The 16,579-nt window shown below is 48.8% G+C and overlaps 1 protein-coding gene across 2 annotated transcripts in view; it reads left to right on the plus strand.

The window, feature by feature from the left end:
• Positions 1 to 6,204: 6,204 nt before the first annotated feature.
• Positions 6,205 to 16,579, plus strand: part of RTKN (rhotekin) — a 91,663-nt gene continuing 81,288 nt past the window's right edge. Inside the window, exon 1 of one of the 2 annotated variants that reach the window (XM_073562796.1) lies at positions 6,205 to 6,451. In XM_073562796.1, coding sequence (XP_073418897.1) covers positions 6,341 to 6,451 — 111 coding nt within the window. In that variant the 5' untranslated portion in view covers positions 6,205 to 6,340. The remainder of the gene's footprint in view (positions 6,452 to 16,579) is intronic. The other variant, XM_073562793.1, reaches the window with a different exon arrangement.

Here is a 16,579-nt window from a genome sequence, read left to right on the forward strand (position 1 = left end):
TACAGACAGTCCTCTTGTGTAATACAATCACTTCCCTAATATAATATCACAGGTGTAATAGACACTCCCCCCGTGTAATATCACAGGTGTAATCTAGACACTCCGCTAGTGTAATATCACACGTGTAATACACACACTCCCCCAGTGTAATATCACACGTGTAATACACATACTCCCTCGTTGTAATATCACATGTGTAATACAGGGCCCCACGTGTAATACAGACACTTCCCCGTGTAATATCACACATGTAATACAGACACTCTCCCCATGTATCACAGGTTTAATACACTTCCCCATGTAATATCACGTGCGTAATACAGACATCCTCCAGTGTAATATCAGAGGTTTAATACAGACACTCAACTTGTGTAATATAACACATATAATACAGACCCTCTCTCCATGTAATATCACAGGTGTAATACAGACACTCCCCCCGTGTAATATCGTAGGTGTAATACAGACCCTCTCTCCGTGTAACATCACAGGTGTAATACAGACCCTCTCTCCGTGTAACATCACAGGTGTAATACAGACCCTCTCTCCGTGTAATATCACAGGTGTAATACAGACACTCTCCCCGTGTAATATCACAGGTGCAATACAGACACTCTCCCCGTGTAATATCGCAGGTGTAATACAGACCCTCTCCCTGTATAATATCAAAGGTGTAATATCACAGGTGTAATACAGACCCTCTCCCCGTGTAATATCGCAGGTGTAATACAGACACTCTCCCCGGGTAATATCGCAGGTGTAATACAGACACTCTCCGCGTGTAATATCGCAGGTGTAATACAGACACTCTCCCCGTGTAATATCAGAGGTGTAATATCACAGGTGTAATACAGACCCTCTCCCTGTGTAATATCGCAGGTGTAATACAGACACTCCCCCCGTGTAGTATCACAGGTGTAATACAGACACTCCCCCATGTAATATCACAGGTGTAATACAGACACTATCCGCATGTAATATCGCAGGTGTAATACAGACACTCTCCCCGTGTAATATCAGAGGTGTAATATCACAGGTGTAATACAGACCCTCTCCCTGTGTAATATCGCAGGTGTAATACAGACACTCTCCCCGTGTAATATCGCAGGTGTAATATCGCAGGTGTAATACAGACTCTCTCCCCGTGTAATATCACAGGTGTAATACAGACACTCTCCCCGTGTAATATCGCAGGTGTAATACATACACTCTCCCCGTGTAATATCGCAGGTGTAATACAGACACTCTCCCTGTGTAATATCACAGGTGTAATACAGACACTCTCCCCGTGTAATATCGCAGGTGAAATACAGACACTCTCCCCGGGTAATATCGCAGGTGTAATACAGACACTCTCCCCGTGTAATATCGCAGGTGTAATACAGACACTCTCCCCGTGTAATATCGCAGGTGTAATACAGACACTCTCCCCGTGTAATATCGCAGGTGTAATACAGACACTCTCCCCGTGTAATATCGCAGGTGTAATACAGACACTCTCCCCGTGTAATATCGCAGGTGTAATACAGACACTCTCCCCGGGTAATATCGCAGGTGTAATACAGACACTCTCCCCGTGTAATATCGCAGGTGTAATACAGACTCTCTCCCCGTGTAATATCGCAGGTGTAATACAGACACTCTCCCCGGGTAATATCGCAGGTGTAATACAGACACTCTCCCCGTGTAATATCGCAGGTGTAATACAGACACTCTCCCCGTGTAATATCGCAGGTGTAATACAAACACTCTCCCCGTGTAATATCGCAGGTGTAATACAGACACTCTCCCCGTGTAATATCGCAGGTGTAATACAGACACTCTCCGCGTGTAATATCGCAGGTGTAATACAGACACTCTCCGTGTGTAATATCGCAGGTGTAATACAGACACTCTCCGTGTGTAATATCGCAGGTGTAATACAGACACTCTCCCCGTGTAATATCGCAGGTGTAATACAGACACTCGCCCCGTGTAATATCGCAGGTGTAATACAGACACTCGCCCCGTGTAATATCGCAGGTGTAATACAGACACTCTCCCCGGGTAATATCGCACGTGTAATACAGACACTCTCCCTGTGTAATATCACACATGTAATACAGACACTCTCCCTGTGTAATATCACACATACAATACAGACACTCTCCCTGTGTAATATCACACATATAATACAGACACTCTCCCTGTGTAATATCACACATGTAATACAGACACTCTCCCTGTGAAATATCACACGTGTAATATGGACACTCCCTCAGGTAATTTCACACATGTAATACAGACAACCCCTGTGTAATATAGACACTCCCTCAGGTAATTTCACACATGTAATACAGACACTCTCCCTGTGTAATATCACACATGTAATACAGACACTCTCCCTGTGTAATATCACACATGTAATACAGACACTCTCCCCGTGTAATATCATACGTGTAATACAGACAATCGCCCTGTGTAATATCACACATGTAATACAGACACTTGCCATGTAATATCACATGTGTAATACAGACGCTCTCCGTATGTAATACCACATGTGTAATACGCACACTCCCCACTGTGTAAAACAGACATTCCCTCTGTGCAATAGGGCATGTATAATACAAGCACTTCCCCCGTGTAATATCACATGTGTAAAACAGACACTCTCCTGTGTAGTGCAGACACTCCCTCTGTGTAATATCATGCGTGTAACACAGACACCCCCTTGTATATAATCACACGTGCAATACAGACTCACCCCTGTGTAATGTCACATGTGTAATGCAGACAATCACCCATGTAATATCACCTATGTAATAGACACTTCCCCTATGTAATGTCACACATGTAATACAGATACCCATTTGTGTAATATCATATGTATAATACAGACAGTCCTCTTGTGTAATACAATCACTTCCCTAATATAATATCACAGGTGTAATAGACACTCCCCCCGTGTAATATCACAGGTGTAATCTAGACACTCCGCTAGTGTAATATCACACGTGTAATACACACACTCCCCCAGTGTAATATCACACGTGTAATACACATACTCCCTCGTTGTAATATCACATGTGTAATACAGGGCCCCACGTGTAATACAGACACTTCCCCGTGTAATATCACACATGTAATACAGACACTCTCCCCATGTATCACAGGTTTAATACACTTCCCCATGTAATATCACGTGCGTAATACAGACATCCTCCAGTGTAATATCACAGGTTTAATACAGACACTCAACTTGTGTAATATAACACATATAATACAGACGCTCTCTCCATGTAATATCACAGGTGTAATACAGACACTCTCCCCGTGTAATACAGACACTCCCCCCGTGTAATATCGTAGGTGTAATACAGACCCTCTCTCCGTGTAACATCACAGGTGTAATACAGACCCTCTCTCCGTGTAACATCACAGGTGTAATACAGACCCTCTCTCCGTGTAATATCACAGGTGTAATACAGACACTCTCCCCGTGTAATATCACAGGTGCAATACAGACACTCTCCCCGTGTAATATCGCAGGTGTAATACAGACCCTCTCCCTGTATAATATCAAAGGTGTAATATCACAGGTGTAATACAGACACTCTCCCCGTGTAATATCGCAGGTGTAATACAGACACTCTCCCCGTGTAATATCAGAGGTGTAATATCACAGGTGTAATACAGACCCTCTCCCTGTGTAATATCGCAGGTGTAATACAGACACCCCCCCCGTGTAGTATCACAGGTGTAATACAGACACTCCCCCATGTAATATCACAGGTGTAATACAGACACTATCCGCATGTAATATCGCAGGTGTAATACAGACACTCTCCCCGTGTAATATCAGAGGTGTAATATCACAGGTGTAATACAGACCCTCTCCCTGTGTAATATCGCAGGTGTAATACAGACACTCTCCCCGTGTAATATCGCAGGTGTAATATCGCAGGTGTAATACAGACTCTCTCCCCGTGTAATATCACAGGTGTAATACAGACACTCTCCCCGTGTAATATCGCAGGTGTAATACATACACTCTCCTCGTGTAATATCGCAGGTGTAATACAGACACTCTCCCCGTGTAATATCACAGGTGTAATACAGACACTCTACCCGTGTAATATCGCAGGTGTAATACAGACACTCTCCCCGGGTAATATCGCAGGTGTAATACAGACACTCTCCCCGTGTAATATCGCAGGTGTAATACAGACACTCTCCCCGTGTAATATCGCAGGTGTAATACAGACACTCTCCCCGGGTAATATCGCAGGTGTAATACAGACACTCTCCCCGTGTAATATCGCAGGTGTAATACAGACTCTCTCCCCGTGTAATATCGCAGGTGTAATACAGACACTCTCCCCGGGTAATATCGCAGGTGTAATACAGACACTCTCCCCGTGTAATATCGCAGGTGTAATACAGACACTCTCCCCGTGTAATATCGCAGGTGTAATACAAACACTCTCCCCGTGTAATATCGCAGGTGTAATACAGACACTCTCCCCGTGTAATATCGCAGGTGTAATACAGACACTCTCCCCGTGTAATATCGCAGGTGTAATACAGACACTCTCCGCGTGTAATATCGCAGGTGTAATACAGACACTCTCCGTGTGTAATATCGCAGGTGTAATAGACACTCTCCGTGTGTAATATCGCAGGTGTAATACAGACACTCTCCCCGTGTAATATCGCAGGTGTAATACAGACACTCGCCCCGTGTAATATCGCAGGTGTAATACAGACACTCGCCCCGTGTAATATCGCAGGTGTAATACAGACACTCGCCCCGTGTAATATCGCAGGTGTAATACAGACACTCTCCCCGGGTAATATCACACATGTAATACAGACACTCTCCCTGTGTAATATCACACATATAATACAGACACTCTCCCTGTGTAATATCACACATACAATACAGACACTCTCCCTGTGTAATATCACACATATAATACAGACACTCTCCCTGTGTAATATCACACATGTAATACAGACACTCTCCCTGTGAAATATCACACGTGTAATATGGACACTCCCTCAGGTAATTTCACACATGTAATACAGACAACCCCTGTGTAATATAGACACTCCCTCAGGTAATTTAACACATGTAATACAGACACTCTCCCTGTGTAATATCACACATGTAATACAGACACTCTCCCTGTGTAATATCACACATGTAATACAGACACTCTCCCCGTGTAATATCATACGTGTAATACAGACAATCGCCCTGTGTAATATCACACATGTAATACAGACACTTGCCATGTAATATCACATGTGTAATACAGACGCTCTCCGTATGTAATACCACATGTGTAATACGCACACTCCCCACTGTGTAAAACAGACATTCCCTCTGTGCAATAGGGCATGTATAATACAAGCACTTCCCCTGTGTAATATCACATGTGTAAAACAGACACTCTCCTGTGTAGTGCAGACACTCCCTCTGTGTAATATCATGCGTGTAACACAGACACCCCCTTGTATATAATCACACGTGCAATACAGACTCACCCCTGTGTAATGTCACATGTGTAATGCAGACAATCACCCATGTAATATCACCTATGTAATAGACACTTCCCCTATGTAATGTCACACATGTAATACAGATACCCATTTGTGTAATATCATATGTATAATACAGACAGTCCTCTTGTGTAATACAATCACTTCCCTAATATAATATCACAGGTGTAATAGACACTCCCCCCGTGTAATATCACAGGTGTAATCTAGACACTCCGCTAGTGTAATATCACACGTGTAATACACACACTCCCCCAGTGTAATATCACACGTGTAATACACATACTCCCTCGTTGTAATATCACATGTGTAATACAGGGCCCCACGTGTAATACAGACACTTCCCCGTGTAATATCACACATGTAATACAGACACTCTCCCCATGTATCACAGGTTTAATACACTTCCCCGTGTAATATCACACATGTAATACAGACACTCTGCCCGTGTAATATCACACATGTAATACAGACACTCTCCCCGTGTAATATCGCAGGTGTCTGGTAGCCTTTGGTCGGTGACTTTCTCTGGTGTCAGGGTGTTTGGCAGCGCTGCTGTCCCCCTCAGTGTGGAGGGCGCACTAGGTGAGGCAGGCTCTCCTCTCGGGGGGGGGGGCTGGGGTCCGCCAGGTAGGAGGTGAGCGCTGTGGGAGGAGCGCTGGTGACAGATGATGGGAGTGCTGCTGCTGCTGCTGCTGCTGCTGCTGGTGTCGGGGGCGGCCGCTGTCCTCTCAGGAATTCCCGGGAAGCCGCCGCCTCACAAGTTGCCTCCTGACCGCTCCTCGCTCCCGCCATGTTCTGCCGCAATCACCGCAGTCGGGTGACGGTGGCGCGATGCTCCGCGCTGGAGATGGAGATCCGGAGGGGGCGGCTGCGGAGGAGCGTGCTGCTGGACGGCCCGCAGGTGAGAGACCGGGGCCACAGGGGCCGAGCGGAGGGGTACGGGGGCCACAGGGGCCCTGCTGAGGGATACGGGGGCCACAGGGGCCGAGCGGAGGGGTACGGGGGCCACAGGGACCCTGCTGAGGGATATGGGGGCCACAGGGGCCCTGCTGAGGGATATGGGGGCCACAGGGGCCCTGCTGAGGGATATGGGGGCCACAGGGGCCCTGCTGAGGGATATGGGGGCCACAGGGGCCCTGCTGAGGGATACGGGGGCCACAGGGGCCCTGCTGAGGGATATGGGGGCCACAGGGGCCCTGCTGAGGGATATGGGGGCCACAGGGGCCCTGCTGAGGGATACGGGGGCCACAGGGGCCCTGCTGAGGGATATGGGGGCCACAGGGACCCTGCTGAGGGATATGGGGGCCACAGGGGCCCTGCTGAGGGATATGGGGGCCACAGGGGCCCTGCTGAGGGGTACAGGGGCCACAGAGGCCCTGCTGAGGGGTACGGGGGCCACAGGGGCCCTGCTGAGGGATATGGGGGCCACAGGGGCCCTGCTGAGGGGTACGGGGGCCACAGGGGCCCTGCTGAGGGATACGGGGGCCACAGGGGCCCAGCTGAGGGGTACGGGGGCCACAGGGGCCCTGCTGAGGGATATGGGGGCCACAGGGGCCCTGCTGAGGGGTACGGGGGCCACAGGGGCCCTGCTGAGGGATGCGGGGGCCACAGGGGCCCTGCTGAGGGATACGGGGGCCACAGGGGCCCAGCTGAGGGGTACGGGGGCCACAGGGGCCCTGCTGAGGGATATGGGGGCCACAGGGGCCCTGCTGAGGGGTACAGGGGCCACAGAGGCCCTGCTGAGGGGTACGGGGGCCACAGGGGCCCTGCTGAGGGATATGGGGGCCACAGGGGCCCTGCTGAGGGGTACGGGGGCCACAGAGGCCCTGCTGAGGGGTACGGGGGCCACAGGGGCCCAGCTGAGGGGTACGGGGGCCACAGGGGCCCTGCTGAGGGATATGGGGGCCACAGGGGCCCAGCTGAGGGATACGGGGGCCACAGAGGCCCTGCTGAGGGATACGGGGGCCACAGGGGCCCAGCTGTGGGGTACGGGGTCCCAGGACGTCAGAATGCCCCCCGGACATTAACCCTTCCCCTGTTGGTGGGGGCCGGGGGTCCCAGGACGATAGAATACCCCCCTGATACAGATATTAACCCTTCCCCTGCTGGCTGTCATCATGTGACCCATAGAACAATCCCAGAGTCTGTGCAGGAAGCGCTCGCCCCGGGGTCACCACACACGAGACGCAAAACCGCTCCCATGACTCATCCGTGACGATCAACCCCAGCACACGGTACTGAGAGGTATCGCACGGTGCGGGCTGAGACACCCCCTGCCGAGAGGTATCACACGGTGCGGGCTGAGACACCCCCTGCCGAGAGGTATCGCACGGTGCGGGCTGAGACACCGCCTGCCGAGAGGTATCGCACGGTGCGGGCTGAGACACCCCCTGCCGAGAGGTATCGCACGGTGCGGGCTGAGACACCCCCTGCCGAGAGGTATCGCACGGTGCGGGCTGAGACACCGCCTGCCGAGAGGTATCGCACGGTGCAGGCTGAGACACCCCCTGCCGAGAGGTATCGCACGGTGCGGGCTGAGACACCGCCTGCCGAGAGGTATCGCACGGTGCAGGCTGAGACACCCCCTGCCGAGAGGTATCGCACGGTGCGGGCTGAGACACCCCCTGCCGAGAGGTATCGCACGGTGCGGGCTGAGACACCGCCTGCCGAGAGGTATCGCACGGTGCGGGCTGAGACACCCCCTGCCGAGAGGTATCGCACGGTGCGGGCTGAGACACCCCCTGCCGAGAGGTATCGCACGGTGCGGGCTGAGACACCCCCTGCCGAGAGGTATCGCACGGTGCGGGCTGAGACACCGCCTGCCGAGAGGTATCGCACGGTGCAGGCTGAGACACCCCCTGCCGAGAGGTATCGCACGGTGCGGGCTGAGACACCGCCTGCCGAGAGGTATCGCACGGTGCAGGCTGAGACACCCCCTGCCGAGAGGTATCGCACGGTGCGGGCTGAGACACCCCCTGCCGAGAGGTATCGCACGGTACGGGCTGAGACACCCCCTGCCGAGAGGTACCGCACGGTACGGGCTGAGACACCGCCTGCCGAGAGGTACCGCACGGTGCGGGCTGAGACACCCCCTGCCGAGAGGTATCGCACGGTGCGGGCTGAGACACCCCCTGCCGAGAGGTACCGCACGGTGCGGGCTGAGATACCGCATCCACAGGACAGTATCACACCTGATAGGATTAGATACAGGGGTGGTGATGAGGGGCTGGCATCGGGGTATAGCGGGTACCCCGGGCTCATGATGATGTGAGGGGTAATGGCCCCTCTTGCTGTCAGGCTGGCGGTGGATACAGGAGCCCCCACTGTCATCATCAGGCTTCTTCTGTCTGTCTCTCTGTTCGATACCTGATGGGTGGAGGAGTTGTTGCTAATAATACTGTCTGGTAATTATAGTGGAGGGTAAATAGCCAGAATCACTGCAACTCGCCCCGGCTCTGAGTATCGCTGGTCCTTAGGTGGCGCTGTCCTCCGGTCGTTAGGTGACTATATGCTCTGTGCTACAGTTGTGGCCAAAAGTATTGACACCCCTGCAATTCTGTCAGATAATACTCAGTTTCTTCCGGAAAATGATTGCAAACACAAATTCTTTGGTATTATCTTCATTTAATTTGTCTTCAATGAAAAAACACAAAAGAGAATGAAGCAAAAAGCAAAACATTGATCATTTTACACAAAACTCCAAAAATGGGCCGGACAAAAGTATTGGCACCCTCAGCCTAATACTTGGTTGCACAACCTTTAGCCAAAATAACTGCGACCAACCGCTTCCGGTAACCATCAATGAGTTTCTTACAATGCTCTGCTGGAATTTTAGACCATTCTTCTTTGGCAAACTGCTCCAGGTCCCTGATATTTGAAGGGTGCCTTCTCCAAACTGCCATTTTTAGATCTCTCCACAGGTGTTCTATGGGATTCAGGTCTGGACTCATTGCTGGCCACCTTAGAAGTCTCCAGTGCTTTCTCTCAAACCATTTTCTAGTGCTTTATGAAGTGTGTTTTGGGTTATTGTCCTGCTGGAAGACCCATGACCTCTGAGGGAGACCCAGCTTTCTCACACTGGGCCCTACATTATGCTGCAAATTTTGTTGGTAGTCTTCAGACTTCATAATGCCATGCACACGGTCAAGCAGTCCAGTGCCAGAGGCAGCAAAGCAACCCCAAAACATCAGGGAACCTCCGCCATGTTTGACTGTAGGGACTGTGTTTTTTTCTTTGAATGCCTCTTTTTTCTCCTGTAAACTCTATGTTGATGCCTTTTCCCAAAAAGCTCTACGTTTGTCTCAACTGACCAGAGAACATTCTTCCAAAACGTTTTAGGCTTTTTCAGGTAAGTTTTGGCAAACTGCAGCCTGGCTTTTTTATGTCTCGGGGTAAGAAGTGGAGTCTTCCTGGGTCTCCTACCATACAGTCCCTTTTCATTCAGACGCCGACGGATAGGACGGGTTGACACCGTTGTACTCTCGGACTGCAGGGCAGCTTGAACTTGTTTGGATGTTAGTGGAGGTTCTTTATCCAACATCTCCACAATCTTGCGTTGAAATCTCTTGTGAATTTTTCTTTTCCGGCCACATCTAGGGAGGTTAGCCACAGTGCCATGGGCTTTAAACTTCTTGATGACACTGCGCACGGTAGACACAGGAACATTCAGGTCTTTGGAGATGGACTTGTAGCCTTGAGATTGCTCATGCTTCCTCACAATTTGGTTTCTCAAGTCCTCAGACAGTTCTTTGGTCTTCTTTCTTTTCTCCATGCTCAATGTGGTGCACACAAGGACACAGGACAGAGGTTGAGTCAACTTTACTCCATGTCAGCTGGCTGCAAGTGTGATTTAGTTATTGCCAACACCTGTTAGGTGCCACAAGTAAGTTACAGGTGCTGTTAATTACACAAATTAGAGAAGCATCACAGGATTTTTCGAACAGTGCCAATACATAATAATAATAATAATAATCTTTATTTTTATATAGCGCTAACATATTCCGCAGCGCTTTACAGTTTGCACACATTTCATCACTGTCCCCGATGGGGCTCACAATCTAAATTCCCTATCAGTATGTCTTTGGAGTGTGGGAGGAAACCGGAGTGCCCGGAGGAAACCCACGCAAACACGGGGAGAAAATACAAACTCCTTGCAGATGTTGTCCTTGGTGGGATTCGAACCCAGGACCCCAGCGCTGCAAGGCTGCAGCGCTAACCACTGAGCCACCGTGCTGCTTCTGTCCACCCTCTTTTTTATGTTTGGTGTGGAATTATATCCAATTTGGCTTTAGGACAATTCTTTTTGTGTTTTTTCATTTAAGACAAATTAAATGAAGATAATAACAAAGAATTTGTGTTTGCAATCATTTTCAGGAAGAAACTGAGCATTATCTGACAGAATTGCAGGGGTGTCAATACTTTTGGCCACAACTGTACATTCCTTAGGTGCCTATATTCTCTTATTGTTGCTGTTCCCTAGTCCTTATGTGCCTATAGGCTTTCGTTGGTGTTGTGCTTCGGTCGTTAGGTGCCTATAGTCTCTGAGTATCGCTGTTCCCTAGTCCTTATGTGAGGGAGTGCCAGGGCCGTTGTCGGGCAGGGAGTATGTGGTTCACTGCGCTCTGATCTCCCGACACATGAATACAATGTCCCATCTGTAGCATACCTTCTGCTTCACCTTCTGCACCGTCAGGGTCCCATCGGGATGGCTGAAAGTACACTGCTAGCGTTGTTGCATACTAAGAGACCATTTCAAACTGAAATGTAGAACTTTACTTTCCTCTTTGCACAGCACATCCTTATCAGAGACAGCATTTGCATAGGATTTCAAACATTTCCAATCTCCACTTTCTCTGCATTCCTTCCTTGGTCCCCCAGTACATGCCCGGTTCAGACTTTCTGCACTTGGAGGTTTCCCTCAGCCGTTTCGCCCCAGATCTGAGGGCATCAGCCCATGCAATGATTTGCCACCTGATGAGCAACCTGCGTTCTCAACCTCTTCTCACTTCTGCTCTCCACTGCTGCTACAGCTGCACTTCTGTTCACTGGGCCCCGGACGGCTGGGTCCTAAGCTTTAAACGTTACGGAGCTACTAGGTAGCTTGGGTTCTAATCCCACCTGAGCTGTATTGGCTCCCTAGCCCCTTCTGAACTCACCAGGGAACTGTTCATGCCTTGCCCCCAGTAAACCCCTCCTATAGTTAACTATAAACACTGTCTATTACACTAAGGTGTCATGTACCCCATCTAGTGACCAACTCCGGTACTACGCTTTCCCTATGTTATTAGCAGAAGATATATAAATATATATACAGTTATACATAAAGGGAGTGGAGTATTACACGGTGCCAGTACACCTCTTACACTTATGTGCCTGTGAGCTTCAGTTGGTGTTGTGTTCCAGTCCTTAGGTGCTTATATGTGTTATTGGCAATATCAGAGAGACACAGCAAGACTGGCATCAAACCAGCAAAGGCGAAGCCGCAGACGCACTTGGCGCAAGCGAGTCTTAAAGGGCCAGGATACTCTGCTCCCAGTAAATAGGAAGACTTCAGCAGAGACCTTCCCAGGCCCACTGTCGCCGAGCAGCTGGTGTCTGGTGGCACTGTCAGAGTCTAGTCAAGAACAGGTGGGTACCTCTGCAAGAAACCCTGAGACTGTAGCAAGAAGAAAAAGGGAAACGAACCCTAAGACCAACCCTGAAAGAGCACAACCAAGACGACATGCACCACTGATTTCACTGTCCAGGGAACATGGGACATTGTGCTCCCCGGGCAGTGAAATCCGTGGGCGATACGAAGTCCCCACACATCCTACTCCTCCAGAATTCAATGCTCCATATAAATAGGGTGGTCTTCTTGCGCATGTGGTAACTCTGAGACCAGCAGGACAATGCTGGCTCTTGCGACCTGAGTAGCATAGCATCAGACCTGATCCATTTCCAGGTGAGAGCACAGAACCACAACTCCTAACAGTACCCTCCCTAGGAGAGACCTCTGGACTCTCACCACCCACCTTGTTCGAAAACCTCTTATGGAACTCGGCGATGAGAAGATTGGCATGTATATTACGTCTCGAGTCCCAGACCTTTCGTCAGGACCATACCCCTTCCAATGATTATAAGGAAAGAACGTGCGCGCAGGGTGATAAGGGATTTTTTGGGTGACAATACACGGTTAGTGCGCTCACCTTTACAGGTTGTGAACAGTTCAAACTGCAGTCGCTGCAGACTCCCGTAGATACCAGTGTCACAAAGGAGGAAGAAAAAGACCGGGTTTTTCAATGTATCCGCGCTGACCACACAAGGACAGAAATATTCTTCATAGCTTTATTGTGCCGACGCGTTTCGTGGCAAATCTGACACTTCCTCAGGGCCAAAGAATACACAAAAAAGTGAAATTTCAGGTTGTGAGGCAGAAAACAAGGGTGGGAATACTTTGCAAGTGACTGTATGGGTGAACCCGAGAGTAATGAAAATACCTAGGACTGGGGATCCCCTTTAAGAAGGGAAATAAAAAAACCAACCCGAGTACCTGAAAATAGTGTGTAATTTGCCCCGCCCCACACACACACACCCCTTGAAATTATTATATTTCTTTTAATCTCTCTCCAAAAAAGTCAGGAAGTAGCACTTTAGGTTGTGTGGCAATGACCCCCGTTGTAGGACTGGGGTTAGAACTACCTGTGTTGGGGCACCTTGAGCTCGGGTCTGGCTGTGCTGGGTTATGATGCCCGCCAAATCCTGAAACATTCTCAGAAGACCCTGCATCTGGTCCATCCGTCCGTCCTTATTCTGTTGTGGTCAATTACAGAGATCCAGCAAGACTGGCCCCAAACCAGCAAAGGCGCCACCACGGACGCACTAGGCGCAAGCGAGTCTTAAAAGGCCAGGAAGGGCTAGGAGGAAGACTTCAGCAGAGACCTTCCCAGGCCCGCAGTCACCAGGCAGCTGGCACTTGTTGAAGCGGCTGTAGCCTAGTCAAGAACAGGTGGGTACCTCTGCAAGAAACCCTAAGGGTGAAGAACCAAGAGAAATAGAAACTAACCCGAAGACCAACCCTGAAAGAGAGCAACCAAGACGGCAAGCACCACTTACCACCACAACACATAGGAGCTGCAATAACCAGCACAGACCTGAGCTGGGAGCAGGGTTATATGGCCGCCTGATGCTGAAGGACCTAATCAGGAGATGACTACCTCCCAATCATCCCCGACCATTCCCTGTTAACCTGACAGTCGCATGGACACAATCCCACCACTGCGTTGTGTGGCAGCCGGGGAACACAACGTCCCATGTTCCCCAGACAGATAAATCTATGGTAGATCCGGTGTCCCCACACATCCTACTGCTCCAGAACCCAACGCTCCATAAGAATGGGGTGGTCCCCTGCGGCCGGAGAAGCATAACACCGGACTTGATCCATTCCCAGGTGGGAGCACAGAATCACCATTCCTAACACTAGGCTCAGGTTAGTGCTGTGCCTTTGTTTGTTGGGGTTCCACTTGTCTGTGTAGGACGTATTTTAATCCCCCACTATACATGTACTCCATAAGCCGCTGCATTGTACAGGTACAGTGCAGGGTTAGAAAGCGCCAACAATGGAGCATTGTTGTGGCGTCTCCCTCAGATTCCAGATTAGATTTCTCTAGTCGGGTCTTGTCCCGGTGTTGGAGCTTGAGCTCCTCGTAGTTGTGGGGCCTGCTGCAGCTTGTCGCCCACACAGCACTCTCCGGTTATTCCTGTTACTTCCCATGAGTCTGTGTTTTTCTCCATATCACACACCTGTGTACACAAAACGGCTCATCCACCCCACGTGACATTCTCCAACAGTGAGATCACTACTACCCCCACTAGAGAGAGGTACGGCAACCTCCTTGCTCGAATACAGCCATGGCTCCACTTACTCCTAACCCTCTGACTGCCCAAACCACCATCATCCACATCATCACCCATGCACACCATCATCATTCTCTCAATCATCAGTATCCACACTTATATCACCAACATCATTCACACCATCATCACCATCCACACATCATCACTATTCACAATTTCATCATCACTATCAACACCATCGTCATCATCATCATCACTAGTCACACCATCTTAATCTTCACTATCCACACCATCATCATCAACACTATCCACACCATTATCATTACTATTGTACACCTCATCATCACTATCCACACCATCATCATCAACACTATCCACACCATTATCATTACTATTGTACACCTCATCATCACTATCCACACATCATCATCATCACTATTCACACTATCACGATTATCCACACCATCATCACTATCCATACCATTATCATTACTATTGTACACACCATCATTACTATCCACACCATTAATATCATCGCTATCTAAACCATCATCAACATCCTCATTGTGGAGACACAGCATTGTATCTTAATTACTCCAATGACTATTTTTAGCAAACCAAGAGGAATAGACTTATCTGTATGTTGGCTTTTGAGTTTGTGTTAGTCAAGAAAACAAACTTTTGCTTGTATAAGCCTGTAATATTGACTGGTATTGTGCGCTTATCCTTGATGACTTGATGTTTACTGAAATGCTAATTAATCATTCTCTATGCCAGGTAGTTTGTTGATTTTTAAAACAGAGGAGGAAAATCTGTGTTAAAAGGATCTTATCTCTCTATTACATAATCAAACAAGGCGACTTTGTTGTCACCATTCTTCCCTTCATCTGTGATGCTGGGTTGAAGGACACTTGTTAAACATAAAAGAGGTGATATGTCTCGGGCAGAGAGAGACAGCCACAGAGTCTGCCAAGACAGACATAAATTAGAAGGACCAGAGACAGGACAGCAGCCAATCCATCATGGCACCATCACGAGGGACATGAATCTATCATTCTACAGGAACAAGCTAGGGGTTCTTAGCCCGGTTGGAAGAATACAGATCTGCTCCATTAAAGAAAGCCAGGATTGGGACCCGCCGGTCGCCTGGCTCCATGGAGATGTTTGGAGAAGCCAGGTTGTGACCCTCGGGTCAACTGGCTTTGTACCTGAATAGACTGTCCTCTTCCTACACTTGTAGTTACCTCCTCTCTGTGTGTATCACAGGTGGGGGTAGCTGACTCTGGGAGCTCTGAAGTCACAGCTGCCTTTATTCCGGCGGGTCAGCAGAAGGGTGAGACTGTAATGTGCATCATATTGGGGTGTTTTGTTGGGACTGTTCTATGTGTTACAGTATATGCCTGTTTTGTGGTTTAATAAAGCATTGCCACATTGTTTTACCCTCACCCTGCGTTGTCTGAGTAGCGTTAGGCCCACACTAATCATCATCACTATTCACACCATCCTCATCATCACTATCCACAACACCACCATTATCATCATCACCATCCACACCATCATTACTATCCACACCATCATCAGTATCCACACTATTATCATCATCACTATCCACACCATTATCACTATGCATATAGTCATCATCATCACTATGCATATAATCATCGTCCCTATCCACAAAATTAATATCACTATCCACACCATCATCTCTATCTAAACCATTAATCATCTCTATCCACATCATTATCATCATCACTATCCAAACCATCTTCATCACTATCCACCCAAGATCATCATCACTACCCATTCACCAATATCACCATCATCTCTATCCACAGCATCACTATCCACAGCACCATCATCATCATCACTATCCACATCATCAGCTCTATCCACATCATCATCACTACCCATACCATTATAGTTATAACTATCTACACTATCATCACTATCCATACCCTCATAATTATAACTATCTACACTATCCTCACTATCCACACCATCATCACTATCTACACCATCTTAATCAGCATCATCACTATCCATACCATCATCATCACTTTCCACATTATCATCATCACTAGTCACACCATCCTAATCTTCCCTATCCACACCACCATCATTGCTATCCACATCATTAATATCCTCACTGTCTACAACATAATCAACATCCTCATTGAGGAGCCGCAGGGGTCGG

The sequence above is a fragment of the Dendrobates tinctorius genome, unplaced genomic scaffold (assembly GCF_039654945.1).
Source record: "Dendrobates tinctorius isolate UK_male_01 unplaced genomic scaffold, ASM3965494v1 ptg000367l, whole genome shotgun sequence".
Classification (NCBI taxonomy): Eukaryota; Metazoa; Chordata; class Amphibia; order Anura; family Dendrobatidae; genus Dendrobates; species Dendrobates tinctorius.